The sequence below is a fragment of the Carassius auratus genome, chromosome 9 (assembly GCF_003368295.1).
Source record: "Carassius auratus strain Wakin chromosome 9, ASM336829v1, whole genome shotgun sequence".
NCBI classification, from domain to species: domain Eukaryota; kingdom Metazoa; phylum Chordata; class Actinopteri; order Cypriniformes; family Cyprinidae; genus Carassius; species Carassius auratus.
In genome coordinates this window covers 31,912,827-31,936,031 of record NC_039251.1, presented here as the reverse complement: position 1 = coordinate 31,936,031, position 23,205 = coordinate 31,912,827, and the positions used below count along the sequence as shown (strand labels likewise).

Here is a 23,205-nt window from a genome sequence, read left to right as displayed (position 1 = left end):
TACAGGTATTCAAGGGTAGGCTCTAAAAGGGTTTAGAACCTGTCCGATCGCTACCATTTTACATACTTAAATGGGGTGTCATCTCATCAGTAAAATATGGAGTGCCACAAGGATCGGTCCTAGGTCCCCTTCTATTTTCAATATACATGTTGCCCTTTGGTAATATTATTAGAAAATACGTAATTAGCTTCCACTGTTATGCTGATGATACTAGCTATATATCTCAACAAGACCAGATGAAACTTCTCAATTATCTAAGCTAACAGAGTGTGTTAAAAATGTAAAAGATTGGATGACAAATAATTTTCTCAATTAAATTCGGATAAGACAGAGATATTAATTATTGGACCAAAAAACACTACACAGAATCTTGTAGATTACAATCTGCAAATAGACAGATGTACTGTTACTTCCTCTACAGTTAGAAATCTGGGTGTTATATTAGACAGCAATTTGTCTTGAAAATCATATTTCCAATGTTACAAAAACTGCATTCTTCCATCTTAGAAACATTGCCAAGCTACGAAACATTTTATCTGTTTCTGATGCAGAAAAGCTAGTTCATGCATTCATGACCTCTAGACTGGACTATTGTAATGCACTTCTAGGAGGTTGTCCTGCTTCGTCAATAAAAAGCTACAGGTAGTCCAAAATGCAGTAGCTAGAGTCCTTACGAGGTCAAGAAAATATGATCATATTACCCCAATTTTACAGTCTCTGCACTGGCTACCTATTAAGTTCCGTATCAGTTACAAATTATCATTAATTACCTATAAGGCCCTAAATGGTTTAGCTCCTGCGTACCTAACTAGCCTTCTACCACGCTACAACCCATCACGCACCCTAAGGTCACAAAACGCTGGACTTTTAGTAGTTCCTAGGATAGCAAAGTCCAGTAAAGGAGGTAGAGCTTTCTAACTAGGATTTACACAAGCTCCAGTCTGGATCCAGAACACCTGAGAAGAGATGATGCTGACCCTCAGAGGACCTCAGATGATGCTAACCCTGAATCAACAAACAGAACTAACAATTATTGCTACATGTGTGACTGCATCATATAATAATTATCAATTAATAATATTGATAATGTTCATCGTCTAGCTGACTACGTCTTGTATTCATTTTTTCTAAAATCCTGTCAAACATGCACAAACTGACAGTCACCACCATAAGTTACTAATATTGTAGAAACATAATTTTCTATAAAGTTGCTTTGTAATGATTTGTATTGTAAAAAGCGCTATACAAATAAACTTGAATTGAATTGAATTGAAAATTACTGATCTATAATATAGAACTGGATTGCTCATGACGTCATGAAAGTGAAGCCACTGCGCCGCCATATTGGTAATCCCTAGTGTGCGTAAACGTTCTATTGAATTAATAGGAAATTGTATGATTTTAATGAGAAAACTTCACCTAAAAAGTCAGCGTTTATAAATCTGAAGTATTTCTGTATATTATTTACAATGCAAACACCCCAGGCATGTAAACGGTTATTTTTTTAAAGGTCGCGAATTTCCCCTATTAAAAAGCTACGTTCATTACAGAACACGATAAACATCAGACGCAAACGACCTCAACATATATAACAAACTACTCATTCTGAAATCTGAATTTATTTCAGAGAAATAAATGACTATATACAGTATGGATTTAAATACATAAAGCTTTATTTCCCAGACAGTAAGTTAAGCTTTTCATTTATAGAGCAATATTAACAACATAATTGTATTATCCATTGTAATATATTCAAATCCATTTCCGATACTAATACGTTCATGTTTAACAATTCCTGAAAAATTATGTTCATAAAGAAATAGTGCGCAGCAGACACACCCACCTAAACGATTTAAATATATCACTTATATTGCCCCAAAAGACCGTCAACACTGCAGACAACATCTGAAGTAAAGATGAATTTGCATACACATAACATAAAAACGAATCCCATTTGACTGATTTTATTCAAAATCAGTTATTTTAGGACAGCGGTTTGAATGTAACTCAATGGTGCTCTCTGCTGGTAGGGTTTTGTACAATGGCGGATCGAACACTTCCGGTGGCTTCACTGTCTGTTGGCAGTTTAGAACACGATGAGCGATCCAGTTATATATATAGATCAGTGGATTTAATTCATAACAAAAACAGTTGATGTGCATGTTTGTCTTTGGCGTAATAATCAATGTGTGTCTCACGCACAATTTGTGAGTTAGCAACAGTGTTCGAATTGAGGGGGGGCTGGGGGGTCCGGGACCCCCCATAAGCATCAAGGCCGCACCCTGTTTTTTCATTAAAAATAAAATAGAAACAATATTTGACATAGCCTTATCTATTTTTTTTATCAAAGTATTGCGCTTTCGCTCACCTAAAAAGCTACTTCAAATTAGATGTGCGTCTGAAAATACGCTCAAGTGCGCTACACACTTTTTCTGAAGGAATTTACAGACTGCGGGAGAGGGGGTTCAGCGAAAAATCGGCAGCTGTCAGCAGGAAGTGGCTGTCACTGGCAGCAGGAAGTGGCTGCCAATAAAACCGGATGGCAGCTGTCGCTAATACCCGGAAATTGGAGGAGGCTGCCGGTGTCATGAGAAATCGAGTCCGCCCGAGAAATCGAGTCCGCTTAGGACCCCGAGTGATCCCATTGGCTCAACGAATAATTATTGGGTATTATTTTTTAGCGCCTGATTACAATTCCTGCTAAATAGCGTTTTTATTTTTGTCGTTTGAACTTTGCTATAATGACCATTTATGTACTTTAAATTACATGTTTCATAGGCTAGTATATAGCCAACGCGCTTTAGGTTGTGAAATCAAACATTTCTCGTTTTTTTTTTTTTTTTTTTTTTTTGTTACTCGCGTATCAGCATAGCATACAGCTACTCGATGTGTGTGTGTGTAAATTTATATTGTTAATCTTAATGATATAATATCGCAATTGCTTGTGCAGAACCGTGTTATTGTTGTATTATATACAGATATATTATTATTTTATGTAAAATGAATGTTATATTAATTTTACATGAAGTATGTCAGTATGCCTATTATATTTATACCATTAAGTATAGTAAGTGAATAATGGTTGTTTGTGCACTGAAAGTAACTAAAAATACAGCTAGATAGTTTATATAGATAGCAATAATTGCTATATAATTATAATTTGCAATTATAATATAATGATTCTACTGTTTTTTTTTTACATATAAATGTTCAAGCAATATGCACACTATCTATGTAAGACATTTATACATTTTTCAAAATGAATAACATTTTCAAAGAATCTTTACAGAAAGACATACTGTTGTGTCTATGTGGTCAAAAACACCCTCACTGTTTTAATAGTTGGTGTTAAATGCATTAGTCGTCATACATACAGCAAGCAAGCCAAAGGCAACGGTGGTTAATTAAGAAAAAACTGTAAGATGTCGATACTGGAGTAAAAAAAAACCTTTGGAGAAACCAGACTAACCAAAAACACTGGGGACCAGTTCTCCTCTGTATATTCAGTCTGAACATTTGGTACAATATCATTGGTAGTTAACAGTGTTACTGCATTGATTCAGCTGTAAGGTTAGAGGTTAAATGTGCCATGTACAGGCAGCAACATTGTTTTCTCTGTGGCCCAGGTGAGGCAAGCAGTGGCAGTGAAGAGTGCTAAGGTGCAGTCATCCATTCATAAATTCTTGCTGTTTTGCTGAAACTGGAAACAGTTCATCCTATGTGAAGTCCATTGTGGAAGATTGGGGAATCCTCAGTCTCAACGTAACTCGAGAGCGTCTGGGACAGAGCTTCTGTGGTAAAGAAAAATATAAAAATTGTTTAGGAACTGTAATATAATTTTAAAAAAAAATTCCTCTCTGCCTTTGTAATATACAGTATGCTGGAAGACTTTCTTGACATCATACAGAACGGGTTCAGAATACAACAGAAGCAGGAAACATCAAAAATCACTGTTAACCGTAGAGCATCGGTTTACAATTCTTGCAAAAATCAAGTTATGATTTATGTGTATGTTGTTATAAAAACAATCAAACAGACATAAATGTAATCTGTTAAACTCAGTCTATTTTGCATTCAAAGATTGCTTTAAATAAAGAGACAGGTGATTTATTTGAGCAGAGCTTGTTTTCTGCCTCCACTATTTGGAAAGTCTAATACGAAAATACTTATATATATATACTATTTTATATTAAACAAAAAAACTGCTGCAATGAAAATCTCCTTTTGATTTATTGTGCCTTAATTTACTATTAATTTCATTCATAATTATTCACTTACTGAACGCTATTATAAAAGTATATACGTTTGTTTATGTTAAATAAAAGATAAACATGAGAAAAGAGTCGTATCTTCCCTTAAAATGCATCTTGAACAATCGGGTCCCACCTAGCGAGGACCCCTAAGATGGCGGCCATCGCGATGCCTGTGCGCAAGTCGGAACGGAGGCACTTGTCACGAAGGACACAAGACAGGTAGTAATTCACACTAAAAATCTTCGTGTGATTTGTGCACAAGTATGACAGAACTAGAGGTGTGCTTAAACCCGTCCTGCACACGCATGTATTTGGGTGTGGAGGGGAGGGGCGATTAATGATTTGAGCTGATTTTCTTATTAACTACCAATATTATCCACTGTCCTTGTACAGTAATATGACACTGACAATAAACACAAAAATAATAGTAGTAACGTTAGTACTGATAATAATAATGAATCATCTTACGGGTCCTCGCTAGGTGGGACCCGATTGTTCAAGCCTTTTTCTCGCGATCTTTGACGATGAGGTCTGTATTCATTGTTCAGGCGTTTTATCAACTCCATCTGCTATTTTTTCCACATATGAGCGTATTTTGCTGGTAGTTAATACGATCTCAAATCTGACAAAGATTTTTAGTGTACATTAGTAACTGTCTCGTGTCCTTCGTTCGGGACAAGTGCCTCCGTTGCATCCTGCGCACAGGCATCGCGACGGCCGCCATCTTAGGGGTCCTCGCTAGGTGGGACCCGATTGTTCAAGATGCATTTCTATGATTTTAAGTGAAGATACGACTCTTTTCTCATGTTTATCTTTTATTTAACATAAACAAACACATATACTTTCATAATAGCGTTCAGTAAGTGAATAATTATGAATGAAATTAATAGTAAATTAAGGCACAATAAATCAAAAGGAGATTTTCATTGCAGCAGTTTTTTTGTTTAATATAAAATAGTATATATATATATATATATATATATATATATATATATATATATATATATATATAAGTATTTTCGTATTAGACTTTCCAAATAGTGGAGGCAGAAAACAAGCTCTGCTCAAATAAATCACCTGTCTCTTTATTTAAAGCAATGTTTGAATGCAAAATAGACTAAGTTTAACAGATTACATTTATGTCTGTTTGATTGTTTTTATAACAACCTACACATAAATCATAACTTGATTTTTGCAAGAATTGTAAACCGATGCTCTACGGTTAACAGTGATTTTTGATGTTTCCTGCTTCTGTTGTATTCTGAACCCGTTCTGTATGATGTCAAGAAAGTCTTCCAGCATACTGTATATTACAAAGGCAGAGAGGAAATTCTTTTTAAAATTATATTACAGTTCCTAAACAATTTTTATATTTTTCTTTACCACAGAAGCTCTGTCCCAGATGCTCTCGAGTTACGTTGAGACTGAGGATTCCCCAATCTTCCACAATGGACTTCACATAGGATGAACTGTTTCCAGTTTCAGCAAAACAGCAAGAATTTATGAATGGATGACTGCACCTTAGCACTCTTCACTGCCACTGCTTGCCTCACCTGGGCCACAGAGAAAACAATGTTGCTGCCTGTACATGGCACATTTAACCTCTAACCTTACAGCTGAATCAATGCAGTAACACTGTTAACTACCAATGATATTGTACCAAATGTTCAGACTGAATATACAGAGGAGAACTGGTCCCCAGTGTTTTTGGTTAGTCTGGTTTCTCCAAAGGTTTTTTTTACTCCAGTATCGACATCTTACAGTTTTTTCTTAATTAACCACCGTTGCCTTTGGCTTGCTTGCTGTATGTATGACGACTAATGCATTTAACACCAACTATTAAAACAGTGAGGGTGTTTTTGACCACATAGACACAACAGTATGTCTTTCTGTAAAGATTCTTTGAAAATGTTATTCATTTTGAAAAATGTATAAATGTCTTACATAGATAGTGTGCATATTGCTTGAACATTTATATGTAAAAAAATTGTGTAGAATTATATTATAATTGCAAGTTATAATTAACAATTATAAACTAGCTGCATTTTTAGTTACTTTCAGTGCACAAACAGCCATTATTGCCTTACTATTACTGATTTGTAATAGTACAAGTAACTGTTGTACTATTATATGTACTGTGTTATATGAGTTAAAGTCAATTACAATTGTAATTTCGTCATCATAATGTGATAATTGCTGTATGATTTTCTTTGAAAACAATAGTTTCTTAAATAATATACAATCAGCAATTGCAATACATGAACTGCTTGTAAGCAAAACCATATATAACAACATAAGTATACTTATTACAATATTGAAAATAATGTAAAAAATTACATGAATTAGGTAGTAAGTCAAAATAAATAAAAATCAAAGTGTGTGTGTGTGTGTCTATATATATATATATATATATATATATATATATATATATATATATATATATATATATATATATATATATATATATATAGGTTCGTTTTATTAATAATTATCTTTAAACTATCCCACAATCTTCTGAATTTGTGGGCTAAACGTGTTTTAGTCATCACAACTGAATTATTATTATTATTATTATTTTAGAACTGGAAAATATATTCAAAAGCTGTGCTGAGGCGTTTTAGTAACCGAATATTAAAACTAATTACAATGCATCATTTATGAGATGCTGCTAGTTTTATGACATTTAAAAAAACATTTTGAACGATTACATTCTGTATTTTGCTTTTATTAAATTATTTTAGCTTGAAACAACAAGCTACCGCAGCTCCGATTAGCCATGCAACAAGTTATCGCGATAACAACTTTTGATCAGGCATTTAAAACAGCTACCGCCTTGGTCCTAAGCGGACTCGATTTCGCGGGGGGACTGGATTTCTCACCACACCGGCGGCAACAAGACAAATAAATAATTATATACACTTATGATTATGTTCAATACTTTTTTAAATAAGTATAAAAGGTCAGTATTGTATATTATTTGATTTAAAATATTGATCAAATATAAACAAAGAAATAAGATCATTTTGCTAAACGTTAATTTCCAGCTGAATGTTTATGCATGTATCATTGTTTGTGTGAAATAAAACAATTTATATTTATATACGAGAGTGGCACTTACTGGGTTTATGTTGTATATTTATTATAGGCTATATACACAAATGACTGAAAAGAGAGAAGTCTCTCAGAGACCTTTATTTAAAATCATAATTTGCAGTTATATTTGTAGTATTTCAAGAAACAACTATATATATATATATATATATATATAGTATAAAGTAGCTGTTAAATTTGTAACTGGGTTAGTAAGTTGTCAAAGTCATTGCTTTACAATGTAAACCGTATAAAATATATCCAGTAAGCAAGCAGACTAAAATATCAATCAGAATCACTAACAACAATCCGGAGGTATTTTCAAGACTCTTAGATCAGAACTGATGAGGTATACAGAGTTACTTCTCCAGCATCTTGCACCAATCACTGTAAAACCCAGGGTGGATGTGCATCTCCCCTCATTTTCCTCTTGCAACATGGTCAAGTCAAGCATCGTTTATTTATATAGTGCTTTTAATAATACAGCTCAAAGCAAAGCAACTTTACAGTATTAAATAGGAAAATAGTGTGTCAGTCAATAATGCAGAAGGACATTAGTAAACTCAGTTTGTAGTCAGTTTAAAAGGCAGTTTATCATTCAGTTCAGTGATGTCATCCTTGAGCTCGGTTCAGTTTAAATAGTATCTGTGGAATCATTTGCAATCATGTCAAGGATATCACTGTAAATGAAGTGACCACAACAAAGCAAGCCAGGGGCGACAAGGAACCAAAACTCCACCGGTGACAAAATGGAGAAAAAACAAGGTCTTTACAGGGGATCTGTATCTGGGGCTCTAGTTGTCCTGGTCTCCGCTGTCTTTCAGGGCTGTAGAGGTCCTTTCTAGGTGCGATCCACCATCTGGTCTGGATACGTACTGGATCCGGGTGACTGCAGTAACCTTCGAATAAGAAAGAAACAGATTAATATAATTGAAGATGTTAATATCTATACGATGTTTGATAGGGAGCCAGTACAGGGTTTACAGAACTGGGCTAATCCGGTCATACTTCCTGATTCTAGGAAGAACTCTCGCTGCTGCATTTTACTATTCATAAGAAAATGGTGACTTTAATACCTAAATTGCTTTATTAACAGTAGACATGCATGCACAGCCATATTAATGATTATTCCCATTGCATCTTGTCATCATGTACAGAGCAGTGATTACATTTTCATGCATAATTTGCACACCTGGTAAGCAGTTGTTGTAAACCTCGTCGCAGTGTCTGCAGGGTGTACATTTTGTTGAATTCCTGACATGGCTTAGACTTGTTCTCCATTTTGTTCCACCTGTATATTGAGATGAGGAGCATGAAAACAGCATTATTACAAAGATAAACATTCAGACATGGCAACTGAGAAATGTAATGTTATGGCACCTTTTTAAACCTCTAATCAAATCTGTAAAAGAAGATACTCAGTCAAGCCAGCTGGATTGTGCCCTCTTTCGAAAGGAGTCTGTATACAGTACAGCAGACTTCTGAATTTGGAACAAACCAAAGACGGACTTAGTAATGTAGCATCACCACTCCTCCAGGATCACGTAAAGAAGAATTTTCAACAGGACAGCATCTGGCAACTATTGGGTATTACAAAAAAAAAAAAAAAAAAAGGTGTCAGTGCCATGGTTTTGTCTCAAGATGCACATCAGTAATGTGTTTTTTTTTTCTTTCTAAATGCATGTTTACAAAAGCTACTTCAATGTTCTAAATTTAACTACAGCCTAATCCTGGCTTAATCCAAGCCCTGTGTGTGAAACTAGACCTAAAAGTTATAAGGAATTATGAACCGGTCCATTATATTTTGTATAGATAACAATAAAAAAATAATAATAATAATAATAATTGTTTTGCATTCACATGCTTACAACTTCAACTGGTACACAGAACAGTTCTGCACATGCATAGTATTAGAGAAAACACACCTCAATAATGCAAAAAAAAAAAAAAAAACGTATTTTAAGAACTCTTAAGTTAATGTATATCACACAATCTCCTGAAAGACTTAACATGCAAAAATATATGGTTAGTGTTGCAAATGTATCTTCTATCATTCCAGTCAAACAACATTATTTTATATTATTCAATAGACTGTTAACACGCTAACAAACGTTAATATTTAATGGTACGTCAAACGTAATTTGAAGTTAATGGTAGGCCCCTAACAAGGTACACAAACAACGTTGCTACCACTAATTAGATTTCATTGAACAATTAAACCAAAGTAGACAGCAAGTCTACCAAGTCGTTCACCAAGATACCAATTAAACTTACAACGCAAAAAAACATTAATTCCTCCGATGACCAATTTCTGAACTTACCGTTTGATCAATCGCAACCATTACTGAAGCGTTTGGGTGCAGTTATATCTGATTGGTTGCGCCCACGTTGGTCGATACTGATTGGCTCCCACCGAATGGCAGGTCCCGCCTACCATCCGGCTGACAGTTACTGCCTTCCGGCTGTCAATGGCAGCCACTTGCTGCCAGCTGCCGATTTTTTATCTGAACCCCTGCTGCTTTTACTTTCTTTTCTCACTGCCTCAGAACACTGTGGCAACTTTTAATTTTTTTTTTTTTATCGTCCTGTCCCAGCCGGCATTTCAACGTTGATTCAACGTTGAAACAACGTCAGGTACCATGGTTGAATCAACGTTGAAAAACCTTTCGATTTTGCAAATTGGATCAACGTTGAAATCACGATGTTGATTCACCGTTGAAATCGCGACGCTGTTTCACCGTCTTACCTGCATTATGGGTGAATTAGGGTCGTGCTGCAGCCCTGGGATGAAAGCTGAATGAGGTGTTGATTTTGAAAAGTTAATCAGCGTTTATAACACGACGTTGTTTCCCCGTCGTACCTTGCACCGTGTGTAAATACACCTAGATCCTAGTTGGCATTTAGATCAACAATGTACATGCAAGGCTAAAAATCTAATGACTGGCAGCAATGGCTTTACAAACAACTTCAATAAACTACCACATGCTCAAAATTGTCAAACAGCAGTTAAATTTTGGAAACAGATGAAAATAATCCCACACTTTATTATGCAGAGTATGCATGGAGGTAATGCTAAAAACAGGTAGTAGAACAATCCAAATACAATAATATTTAAAGGTTTTTGTGAAATAATTTGGCACATAAATGCATATTTTTTGCAGCACTTACAAGACAAACCCTTGTACCTTTATGACTGAAACCAGTGGATCTTTTATTTTGGTGGAAACCTACAGTTTCTGTCAAAAACATGTTTTAGTAATGTGTCTCATTACAAGAGTTGTGTACATTTGTGCAGTGAAAATGTGTTGAACAGTTCGAGAAGGGAACCTTCCACCAGTTGATTTCTAATGGGAACCCCCCGGACTGTGTCTTCTTTACCGTGGGGAATGCAGAATGAGATTTCTACCGCAGGGCACTCTAAAATGTTAGAACCAGCAGCCTTAGTGTATACAGTGTGGTTGTGCTTCGGGTGATCCTTGAAAGTGTCCCAGCGCTAGGTCCTTTCTGACGCCGTCCCCTCCACTCTCTCCCACTTGTGCACTTTCTGTACCGTCCTGTATAAACATTTACATTTAATCATTTAACAGACTATTTTATCCAAAGCGACTTACAAATAAGAACAACAGAAGCAGTCAGGTCAACAAGCGAACAACAACAGTATACAAGTGCCATGACAAGTCTCAGTTAGTCTAGTACAGAACGCATAGCCAGGTTTTTTTTTTTTTATATATATATAAAAAAGACAAGAAAAAAAGGAAAAGTGCTAGCATTAGTTGGTTAAGTTCTGGTGAAAAAGATGAGTCTTAAGATGTTTCTTGAAAATGAGTAAACACTCAGTTCGGATTGAGATTGGGAGGTGATTCCACCAGCTGGGCACAGTCCAGGAAAAGGTCCTTGAGAGTGATTATGAACCTCTTTGGGATGGCACCACAAGGCGTCGTTCACTTGCAGAGTGCAAACTTCTGGAGGGAACATAAGATTTAACCAGTTTGTTTAGGTATGTCCACAATGTTTGACAATAACTTTGATATTGTGAAATATATTTAACTGAAAACTGAATGCAAAATAAATCACACAATATTTTCACTTTACAGTTCAGTAACAGTGAGGTTGGAAACAAAGTGGACAACACTATTCATTAAACATTTATTAAATGTATTCAGATGAAAGTTTACAATTCACAAATTATTCATAAGCAGTGTTTTCAGAGCCCCCAGTTACACTGTTTTAATCAGAACACTAACATTACAGTGTAGAAAAACAAGTCAAATCAAATTAAGTACATTTTTATTAAACTAAGCACAACCAAAACCTATCACAAAAGGTCAAAGCATCTCTAGCAGAAGTGACAGTGCAATGTAGCAGAAGAACAATTTCTTACCAATGTTTAAAGAACAAGCTGGATCCTCGATGACTCTACAAGGGGAAAGAAGAAATGGTTTACTGAAAAGTTCTTAAAAAGCAGGATTTCATATTATACCATTTCTTTAAACCACTGGTTCTCAAACTTTTTATACCAAGTACCACTTCAGAAAATATTTGTTATTAAATATTAAGTTGCACCATAATGACCAACATTACATTTCAGCAGCGTAGTAGGCCAAACTATTCAGCTACAGGTCTACAGTTAAAAAAATGAGGCAGTTTTATTCTAATAAGAATATTAATTGTTGTCAGACACTTTACCATGGTAAATACAGTTTGAACATTAACACTACAACTGTGCTTACATACACAGGTAAATGAAAAAAAAAAGTTTAAATTAAAATGTAATTTTAAATGTAATTATGTAACAAAAGTTACAAAACTGTACTGTACTTTAACTGTAACATACATAAATGTGCAAAAAAAAAAAAAACTTACTCAAAGATTAAGTTAAAATATATTAACATTAATTAGTTTAATTTAGTGATTCACCTGCATAACAACTAGAGGGGGCCTGACACTTTGAGAACCATGGCTTTAAACAATCCTTTTTTTTTTTTTCATTTTCATTAATTCATTAAAATTATATTACTTAAATACCGACATTTGCACTTATATGTTGCAGAAAACACTTTGAAACTAATATAAGAATACAAACATATATAACACACCTAATGCATGGGATTCATATCAGGAAAATATGGGAAAATCTCTAAAAGACAGACATTAACACATAACTCACCAGCAACACATTAGGTGAGCATCTAACTTGATCATCTGTGATAAAGCAATGCAAAAATAGACACACGGGTATTTATTTATCTGCAGGTTACATGTTCTTTAAACTACCCATTTGTAAACTCTGGTAATACTTTACTATTTTCAAAAGATAATAAAGATAAAGTTGGCGATTTTCTTACCTCATTTTGACAGGATGTTTTCAGGACCTCGCAGAACACCTGACCCTTCTTGTGTTCACAGTTTTTGTTCTCCATTGACATGTCACGACTCAAATTCGCTCGAAATAAATAAAAAATGTACAGGCAAATATGAAATAATTCGGGACCGACCGAGCAGTCAGTTATAACGAGCAGCAGCTCACAGTTAGCCGCCTCACTCACAGAAAGACGACAATAACGGTCATATTTTTAAATGTAGAAAAGCGCGAACCGATTCATTGTCCAGTTTCCTGAATGACAGCCAGATTAACCAATCACGATAGAAGTAATAAAATAAAACTACCAATGGGAGTTGTTTCAGTGTGATAAAGCAGCGAAATGTATAGTTTTATTGTTGTTAATGATGATAATATTTAACATTTTAGAATAGGTATCATGACTAAAATATTTTTAAATGCTATTAAAATAATAATTAATTTAAATAATTTAATATAAATAATTAAAAAGCTTGTTAACCTTTTTCTACCATTTAGCATTAAACATTTTTAACGTTGTTTCATTAAAACAACTGACCTTATTTCAACCATATTTCAACGTTGAAAGTTGGTCATGTGCTGGATGTTTTTCAACCATTCAGCTTTAAACGTTGAATCAACGTTGTTTCAACGTTGAAACCACAACTGACCTTATTTCAACCATATTTCAACATTGAAAGTTGGTCATGTGCTGGATGTTTTTCAACCATTCAGCTTTAAACATTGAATCAACGTTGTTTCAACGTTGAAACCACAACTGACCTTATTTCAACCATATTTCAACGTTGAAGGTCGGTCATGTGCCGGCTGGGGTTTAGCCTCGACTTTCGAGATTAATGTAGCAAATGTGTTTTACCTTTCAAATCGCCATTAAGTAGCTCTTCCCGCACAGAAGAAACACTATCGAGTGAAGATGGCAGATGTTATGTTTTTGGTTTATTTTACATGTTTCTGTTTGTATCAAGGTAAGTCCGAAAACTTTTAAACATGTAGTAACTCGTAGCATGTGGTAACTTTTTAAACGAAGTAATTTCTAATACAAGGAAATACTATTTTAGACCCGCCAGGTGCAAGTGTTTGGTTTGTCGAAACGACGACAGGTATTCACGGAAATATTTATTTACTGAGTCGTAGGCCTAATTCAAGAATTCCGGAGTTGGTTTCGAATTATTTTAGACAATAGAGTAACATTAAGGCATAGTTGAAGCCAGAATAACAAGATTAAAAGATGAACGAGTAGTAGCCTCTAAACTCTGCTCTCTTTAAATCAGGGACTTACTGAAGTTGTTCTTTGATCTTTTGTACAGATAAATACAGCATAAAACCACTGATAATATTATAATGATTTCTTAAATACTGATTTGTTGTTTGTTGAAAATATTTGTTGTGAGCCAAAAACGGTTGTGTGTGTTCCTTGTTATTATTCAGTTTAATTTGACCAATTACAAACATTGTATTACAATATCTTTACTGTTATGCAGTAGAGATTGCTTTATTACATTAATGACAATCATTGTCACTCAGTAGTAATACATTACTGTGTCCAAGTGTATTTCGTTATATATTATTAAACACGCTTAATAATCTTTCATCATAATATTAAATTTTTTATTTATCTTTAGTGATGGCCCATATATGTTTTTCTGAGATTCCCCCACAGAGTGTAAGAAGTTGTTTCACTAATGGGATTTTTTTTTTCATCTTCTTTAGATTTAGTTTTCTGTGATGAATATGGCGAAAGTGGAAACCAGATCAAACTAAATCCATTCATCCATGGAAAACCTGAAGAAATACTGTGGACACATAATGGAAACAAGGTTCTGGAGTATGACGGGAAGCAGATGGACACATATGGCTCATTTAAAGACCGTGTAGAACTTGATTTTGAAACAGGACAGCTCACAATAATAAAACTTAACAACCAAGACAGTGGCACATATAAGTCTGAAATTGTGATCAGTAAGAAGGTTCATACCTCCAGTCATACTTTGACAGTTTTGGGTAAGCTATCTATATATATCAGATGATTATGTGCAGATTTGTGCCTAGTAGCCTCCTAAAGTGGATTATTGTGAATTGGCAGTATATATCAGGTTTAACTGTTTGACTTCCTTTAACAATGATTTTCAGTTCACATTGGAGAAAACATGAACAACATGCACTTTACAGTGGCATTCATAAAGTTTAGGTGTTGTATTTGTCAACTGATGTTTTTTTTTTTTAGTTGTTAGTATGAAAGTGGAATGAAATGAGAGTAGTGTAAATTAGATGAATTTATTTCAATTTAATTTCAGTTCACACTAAAATTGTTTACATCACAGAAAGTACATTAGTCACTGAAAAGGTCATTTTTGTTTTGTACATTTTGATTGTTGATTGATAAACTCAGAATGACAAAATATCAGCTGGTTATCACTAAATATCTGCCTGCTTCTGTGTCTAAGATGCTCTGCCAGAGCCTCTGGTAACCTGTGAAGTGGACGAGACTTCAAATGTGAAAAAACTGTCCTGTTCAGTGGAATCCCAGACTGAGCCGAGCTATGAATGGAGTGGATCTGATGTAAAACAGCCAGGGCCAACACTTGTTGTTAATGAACAGGAGGAAAACCTTAACTCAGTCTATACCTGCACTGTGAAGAGTAAAGCTGGAAGCAGGACCACAGACTTTAATCTGCAAGACTGTGCCACAGGTGAGCTACTGTAGTAAATCATTCAACACAATACCTTGAGAGTTTGATGCTAGATGCTGTAAACTGTTTCTTTAATGGTTTTGTTTGCAGGCAGAGCAAACCCTGCTGTGCTTGTTCCAGTCTTAATAGTCATATTGCTTCTCATTATTCTGCTTGCTGCGCTGGCATTTTACTTATACAGACGTAAAAGACCACAGTGTAAGTGCCATGAAAACATATTCAACATATCACCATCAAAACGCATCTTTAGTTGACTCCCATGTCTCGCAAAGATTATAGTGCATAGATTAACATAATTTTCTTTTTGTCATGTACATGCACGAGAAGTAAGGAAGTCTGGACCAGATACAGTGGAACTTGAAAAAGGTAGCATAAGAATTTTTGCAAATGGAGATAAGAGAATTAATAGAGCATGACCATTTTTTTTGTATTTAATATATATATATGTTTTCTACTAACATAGGTGAACACATTAGCCTGTTAGGAGATGAATCAACGGAGGCTATGCCAGGTAACAAAAGATTTAATATTTTTGCTATTATTAGTATAACATTCTAAGTAGACATGCTGGCATCACATCTGTTGCTCATGTTGCTGAATATCACTATAAACTCTCAGCTCTTGAGAATGAATGACTTTCAAGGTTGACACATGAATCTGTTGTTAATGTCTCTGAGTGGTTTGTTTTAGCTTCATCTCAAGCCACACTGCCTTGCCGTAACAGACTTAGTGCTCCAAATAAAAAATGGGATCAGGACAGTGAATTGGAGGATGGAGATGAAACTCATGAAGGACAAAATGTTTTAAAGGAAAGTCCGCAATCTGCTATAACAGGAAAAAACAAAGACGACACAGGAAATACAAATGGAGACCTTGACAAAAATAAGGAAAACAGTGGAAAAGCAGATGGAGCAGAAGAAAACGCTTACAGCGAAGCTGAGAAAAGAGACTCGGAAGTAGAGATCCAGAAATTCCTAGAAACCCAAGAAGAAAAGGAGAAAAGTCAGGAACTGAAAAATAAGAGTGAAGATGAAGAGAAGACACCTGAGGAGCCGACTGAGAAACTAGAAGAGCAGGAAAATAAAAATGCAGATAACAATAAGAGTGAAGATGAAGAGAATAAACCCGGGGAGCCGGCTACGAAACCAGGAGACCAGGGAAATAAAAATGAGAGTGAAGATGAAGGGAATAAACACGGGGAGACGGCTACGAAACCAGGAGACCAGGGAATTAAAAATGAGAGTGAAGATGAAGGGAATAAACACGGGGAGACGGCTACGAAACCAGGAGACCAGGGAATTAAAAATGAGAGTGAAGATGAAGGGAATAAACACGGGGAGACGGCTACGAAACCAGGAGACCAGGGAAATAAAAATGAGAGTGAAGATTAAGGGAATAAACCCGGGGAGGTACAGATTATAAACTTTTCTAGAAAACAAAACTTAGCTAGCTTTGTATTTCAATCAACTAATATACCTATATATTGTACACTGACAATCTCAAGTTAAATTTGCTAACAGACATCAGTTTTGATGTAAAGTGATGTTTAATGATGTCATGTGTGTCCAGCCTGTATTCATTCATCAAGAAGAGCCATATTTAATTGAGATCAAAGCATTTTGGAGAATTTTCAGTGAAAAACGATTTCAATTTCAGCCTTGGTCATCACACCAAGGAATCATGAGACTGAATTAAATACAGTCGATGGTAACACACACACACGGTGTCATTTTTATTTGTTATTTTTTTGATAACACAGAGATTGTGAGTCTACAGTCTGCTGTGACAGGAAGAAGTACAGTGGACACAGGAAATGTAGCAGTAATCCACCTTTGCATAGCGAAGCTCCCAATGATCCATTTTCTTTCTATTCAGAAGTTTGATAATGATTTAGTCACTAGTATTTTGAATTGTTGGATGAAGTTTTTAATCTTGTTCATTTTTTGTTATAGATTCACCATCTAAGATGGACACCAGTGTCCCATCTTGAACCCTGAATATGGAATTAGAAAATAAACAGTCAGAGCAAGGCACGGAGGAGAAAAAGGATGAAAAATGAACTTTCCATACAACACAAACAATGACATATTTGTGCCACAGGACAAGGAAGCAGAAACAGACCAACAGCTTCTCAAAACATGCAATGAAGGAAGATCATAGTTCAAAAATTAGAGAACAGTTTTTAAAGGGGGGGTGAAATGCTATTTCATGCATACTGAGTTTTTTACACTGTTAAAGAGTTGGATTCCCATGCTAAACATGGACAAAGTTTCAAAAATTAAGTTTTATGTTTGAAGGAGTATTTCTGTTCCAAAAATACACCTTCCGGTTTGTCACAAGCTTCGGAAAGTTTTTTTCGAGTATGGCTCTGTGTGACGTTAGATGGAGCGGAATTTCCTTATATGGGTCTTAAGGGCACTTCTGCCGGAAGAGCGCGCGCTCCCGTATAGCAGAACAGAGAGAGGCTGTGCACAGACAATCACTGATCAGAGCGAGAGCGTCGCGAAATGTCACAAAAGGAGTGTTTTTGGTTGCCAGGGCAAGACAACCCTGCACAGATTACCAAAGAAAAAACAGCATTAAGGGACCAGTGGATGGAGTTTATTTTTACAGAGCATCAACGGAGTTGTGCAAGTGTTTGTGTTTGTTCCCTGCATTTCGAAGATGCTTGTTTTACAAACAAGGCCCAGTTTGACGACGGATATGCGTATCGTTTATTTCTTAAGGATGATGCAATCCCAACGAAAAAGTAATGTCTGGGTAATGTCACTGCTTCCAAACGCTCTCAGCGCAAAAGCCTACTGGCGCTCGTGATTCTTTAGCTCCGCCCACACGTCACGCCTCCAGTCGGTCGTGTTTTTCCGGGAAAAATCGTTACAGACTATCTTTCTCTTATGAATATAATAAAACTAAAGACTTTTTGGAGTTATGAAGGATGCAGTACTACTCTATAGGTACTCAAGATTAACAGGATATTGAGTGAAAACGAGCATTTCACCCCCCCTTTAAACAAATAGTTCTGTACAGAATGTGATGATAAAGTTTATAGTAAGGCAGGTGAAATGGGCTCAGTTTTATCAGCTCTGAAAGAGGAAGAGAAAATCTTACAACTAGAGCCATGTGAAGGTAGTAAAGTCAGTTAAGACACTCGAGGGTGGAAAAGATGAAGTATGAGCTTGAACAAGGTCTAGAGAAGTAATACTCAAATACTTTAGCATAAAAAATGGGCTGTCAGTTTATTAATGTAGAACAATTACTTTAGTAAAATTAATTTTATATAATTGATCATACTACATTAAGAAGAAAAAAAGTTTATGTAAATATGTTTAAGTAGAATATCATTACACCCTTGTATATGTCCATGAAATTTCTTTATAGCTGTCTGTCTGCATATGTATACAAACCAACTATCAGAAATGGGGTAGATTGAGCACTAAACACATCCTTTGTGAATGGCCACTATAAGTCTATTTCAGACTGATGGAAAAACTCTATTGGACAATGGATTGGTGTGGACCGTTGGCCAGTAAAGAATTCAGTGGACATGAACATTATATTGACAGTCATTTCATGTCTGCTCAGTGTATCACTCATCTGCACAAAAATGTGATACGGAGGCAGCAGACAGCTAGGCAGCTCACTAGGTTTAGGAACAAAGCTAGAGTCACACTGAAATGAAAACTTGAAGGTCAACAAAAAGAATGCAAGGAAAGGATGCTGAAGAAGTTATGAAGACACGTATTGTGAAAAATTATATATATATATATATATATATAGTTAATATATTTTGATGCTTAAACTGTTGTATATACTAGTGGATTTTATATAATCATGTTAATTTTGAATAGGTGAATATTAGTCATGATTTAATATATATATTTTTTTCATATCAAATCTGTGGTGTGATAAAAGTACTGTAATTTAGAGCACGTTGTCCTCAAAAAGCATATAGTGGGGAACCCAGAATCAACAATTGTTATTTTTTTTATACAACAAATTAACAAAATTAATGTTTTTGACCAAATAGATTTTTTTTATTTTTATTATTGATTAAAATAATCTAAACATTAAACATTTGCTTGGCTGGTTTCTTAAAACAGGACTTGTAGGGCAGCTACACAGGAAAGGAAGCCATTCAGTTTGGGAAGGACACACGAGTAAATTATGAAATATCACTTTTAGAGTGTTTTGATGGTTTCAGGATAATATTCAAAATAATATATAGTTTAATTTATGTTACTGAGAAATTGGACTATCTCTTCATCTTACAATTCCTTTTTCCCAGACGTGAAAGAGTTTCGATGTGTGTTTCACAATCGCTTGCGTCAAAGAGGATCTGTCAGGTTTAGGCGCTCTTGTTGAAACCTGTATAACTGCAGAGATGAGGGAGAAAGCGGAAGGATCGATCAGTTTAAGGATGATGGACCTTTGGTGCCGACTGTGGCACCTGCCACTAATGCTGTATATCTCAGGGCTCCTGCAATTTGGTAAGACTGGACACAATTTTACTATAAATTACAAATACATAGTCCGAGTTGACATTTTTCTCTTAATTTAAGTGCATGCATGGGTATAGGCTTATGTTCTCTTTCTGTCATTGACGACGTAAAATTGTAGAATACTTTAAATCCTCACACCAAAATGAAAACTGTCCTCGTGTTGACCCAAATCAAACAGAATGTGGAATGCAAAATGTTAATAAACATAAAAAACAAGCTGCTGAACGATTTTCAGTGAACGACTTTCACGAGGCTCCAAAACTTACAAAACGATACCATGAAAGTTAATTGTTTTATGCGCTTTGTAAAATATATTCTGAAGCGAAACAATACCTTTGTGCCATTTAAGTGTTGTTTACGTTAAGCTTAATGTTGTAACAACATAAAAAGGTTGTTATGGCAAAATAAACCCGGAGAGGGTCAGATCAGATCTCGACGCGAAGCTTCCGTGAAGAGTTTAAATCGGTGAGGTCATACAAACGAACAAGTGAAACGACGACGACGATATTCTAAAAGACACGGATTTCACCAAATAAATGATTACTTGGGCGTGAAATATACTTGAGTGTGGGAAAAAAATCATAAACTCTTGCCAGTTTATTACAGACTAAACTTTCAAAAAGGGTACAAAAGCTGTCACTGGGGCGGTACCCTTTCACCAGGTAACGTACACCTTTGTATTTTATTAACCCCTGAAGGGTTTCCTTAAAGATACATGGGCCTAGTAACAAAAGTGTTCATATTAGTACACACACGGTATATTAATAGCTAAAGCATAGCTTATGAAAGGATAGGCCTACATCTTTTTTTTTTTTTTTTTTTTTTTTTTTTTTGTAATCTGTGTAATCTGTAAACAAAACACTTCTGGCAACACTACACAATAAAACGAACTTCAAATATGGCAGTGTACCTACTACAAAATGTGCAGCTTCCCTTTTCCCAGAATTGTTTCTACATCGTAAATCTAAGGCTTGGTTGCAGTTTATTGTATGCTGTCCGTGTTGTTACCATGTAATTGTACATTGCAGTGATTAGTAATATTAATTAACAATATTCACTATAGGGTATACTTAAGATTAGGGTTTGGTTTAGGTTTATTAAATGCAATTATTGAATTTAGTGTTGTTACTATAGTGAGTAGGCTACATGTAATGTGTAAAAAGGACACTGTAAAATAAACCGTTAACCAATTTTTTTAAATAATTAATTTATAATACTGTACTTTGTGATATAGTTTCACCTTGGCATTACATTTCAGAAAACTAGTAAAAAATGTTTTCTGGGTGTTTATAAAAATGGCAAATTCTCCCTTCTGACAACAGTTATAAATATATTGCTTTTCTCTCTATTCAAATCTTGCCCTGGAGGGCCAGTGCACTGCAGAGTGCACTCATCACCTGAGCATGTTAATCAATGTCTTTGGAATCATTAGAAAATCACAGGTAGGTAGGTTTGATCAGGGTTGGAGCTAAACTCTGCAGTGCACTGGCCCTCCAGGGCAAGATTTGAATAGCCATTTGTTAGAGTATGCATGGGTATGCATTTTAAATATCCACCAGGAATATTCGAACATTTGTGAACGTTTGTAATATTAATTTTAACACACTAGGATTTGTGAACAAACATATTTCATTACACCAAATACATTTAAAACTACTGCTGGGTTGAAATGTTGAAATGAACCCAAAATGGTTTGTAAATTAAAAGAATCATTTAAATACATGCAGAATGACTAAAGTAACAACACAAGCAACCATAATAATCAAAAGCTGAAATGTATTGATAATGTATCTTAAAGGTTTGCCTCTAGCGATCTAATGCCTCTCTTTATGCCTCACACAGATCTGTGCAGTGGTCAGATTCAGGTCCAGATCCAGGAAGGTCCTCTGTATAGAGTGAAAGGATATCCCATCTCCATATCCTGTAACGTTACAGGGTTTACAGGACCATCTGAGCGGGATTTTGATTTCATTCTCAGGAAACAAAATATGGAGATAAATATAATCAGTACCAGTAAAGAAGACTTTTCCTACGGAATGTTCTCCGGTAGAATAAGAAAAAAAGAGATTTATATTGTAAGGCTGTCAGGATCTTCAGTTGTCTTGTGGATCAAAGATTTGCAGGAGAATGATGCAGGTGATCTGCTCTGTGTGACCAAACACACAGGTGGTCCATATTACGGAGATTATGATGATGAAGCAAAGCTTAATGGTAAGATATCTATTTATTTTGAGGGTTTGGGTGATTAATGAGATGATCTTAGAGAAATCTATTATTTAAAATCCATTCACATTCCCATGTATCACAAAAGAAGGTGTTTGGCTGTAAGTTATATTCATGTTAAACACTACTGCATCATCCATCAGTCACTGATGTAGTATCAGCTGATATCAGTTCTCTAGATGCTGGTACTGGCTTGAAAAATGGATATTGGTCAATCACTTTTTGTCACTTTATTAATACATTTTCAAAGGCAAAAAATAAATAAAAAGTCTTTTTTCTCCACAGTGATAGCAGACACCCTGGAGGCATCGTACTCGGGCTCTCCTTCTCAAAGCTTGTCTGAAGGGGATCCTCTTCAGCTTGAGTGCCAGGTCTCCAGCCAGACTTTTCAACACACTCATCTGTCGGTCACCTGGTTTCTTCATGGTGAAGAGGATGAAAACCCCCGGCCAATCATTACTCTGGACAAAGATCTGACTGTAAAGCCAGGAGCTGGATTTGAGGATCGCTATCGTGCTGGTCTTATCAGCATGGACAAGGTGGAGGACACAACCTACAGACTGAAGATGCCTCAAGTGCAGCAGTCCGACCAGGGGAAGTTCTTCTGCAAAGCCATTGAGTGGATCCAAGACCCAGACCGTTCCTGGACACAGATTGCCCACAAAACCACCACGGCATGCGATGTAGAGATTAAACGAATCGGTGAGATTTATATTCTGTCATTTAAATCAGAGGCTCTTTTAGATTTTCAATTCAATTCAAGTTTATTTGTATAGCGCTTTTTACAATACAAATCGTTACAAAGCAACTTTACAGAGCATTATGTTTCTAAAATATTTAGTTATAGCTTATAAGTGGTGACTGTCAGTTTGTGCACGTATGACAGGATTTTTTGAAATATTAATACAAGACGTAGTCCGCCAGGCGATGAACATTATTAATATTATTAATAATTAATAATTATTATATGATGCAGTCACACTTGTAGCAATATTTGTTGGTTCAGTTGTTGATTCAGGGTTAGCATCATCTGGGGTCCTCTGAGGGTCAGCATCATCTCTTCTCAGGTGTTCAGGATCCAAACTGGAGCT

The 23,205-nt window shown here is 35.5% G+C and overlaps 3 protein-coding genes and 1 long non-coding RNA gene across 5 annotated transcripts in view; all 4 read left to right on the top strand.

The window, feature by feature from the left end:
• Positions 1-17,632, top strand: part of LOC113109051 (uncharacterized protein DDB_G0290685-like) — a 67,221-nt gene extending 49,589 nt beyond the window's left edge. Inside the window, exon 9 of the mRNA XM_026272581.1 lies at positions 17,345-17,632. Coding sequence (XP_026128366.1) covers positions 17,345-17,382 — 38 coding nt within the window. The 3' untranslated portion in view covers positions 17,383-17,632. The remainder of the gene's footprint in view (positions 1-17,344) is intronic.
• LOC113109049 (immunoglobulin superfamily member 2-like) overlaps positions 1-23,205 on the top strand; it is a 72,461-nt gene that overhangs the window by 42,141 nt on the left and 7,115 nt on the right. Inside the window, exons 1-3 of one of the 2 annotated variants that reach the window (XM_026272570.1) lie at positions 19,551-19,879; positions 21,734-22,102; positions 22,400-22,816. In XM_026272570.1, coding sequence (XP_026128355.1) covers positions 19,774-19,879; positions 21,734-22,102; positions 22,400-22,816 — 892 coding nt within the window. In that variant the 5' untranslated portion in view covers positions 19,551-19,773. Of the gene's footprint in view, positions 1-19,550; positions 19,880-21,733; positions 22,103-22,399; positions 22,817-23,205 lie in introns of those variants that run through there. The other variant, XM_026272571.1, reaches the window with a different exon arrangement.
• On the top strand, positions 3,789-6,633 carry LOC113109062 (uncharacterized). The gene is made up of 2 exons (XR_003292840.1): positions 3,789-4,472; positions 5,642-6,633. It is a non-coding gene; the product is annotated as an uncharacterized LOC113109062 (long non-coding RNA).
• LOC113109061 (CD48 antigen-like) lies at positions 13,521-15,705 on the top strand. Its single transcript, XM_026272591.1, has 4 exons — positions 13,521-13,667; positions 14,413-14,703; positions 15,147-15,392; positions 15,483-15,705. Exons 1-4 carry the CDS (start codon positions 13,616-13,618, stop codon positions 15,644-15,646), a joined length of 753 nt encoding a protein of 250 aa, XP_026128376.1. The 5' UTR covers positions 13,521-13,615; the 3' UTR covers positions 15,647-15,705.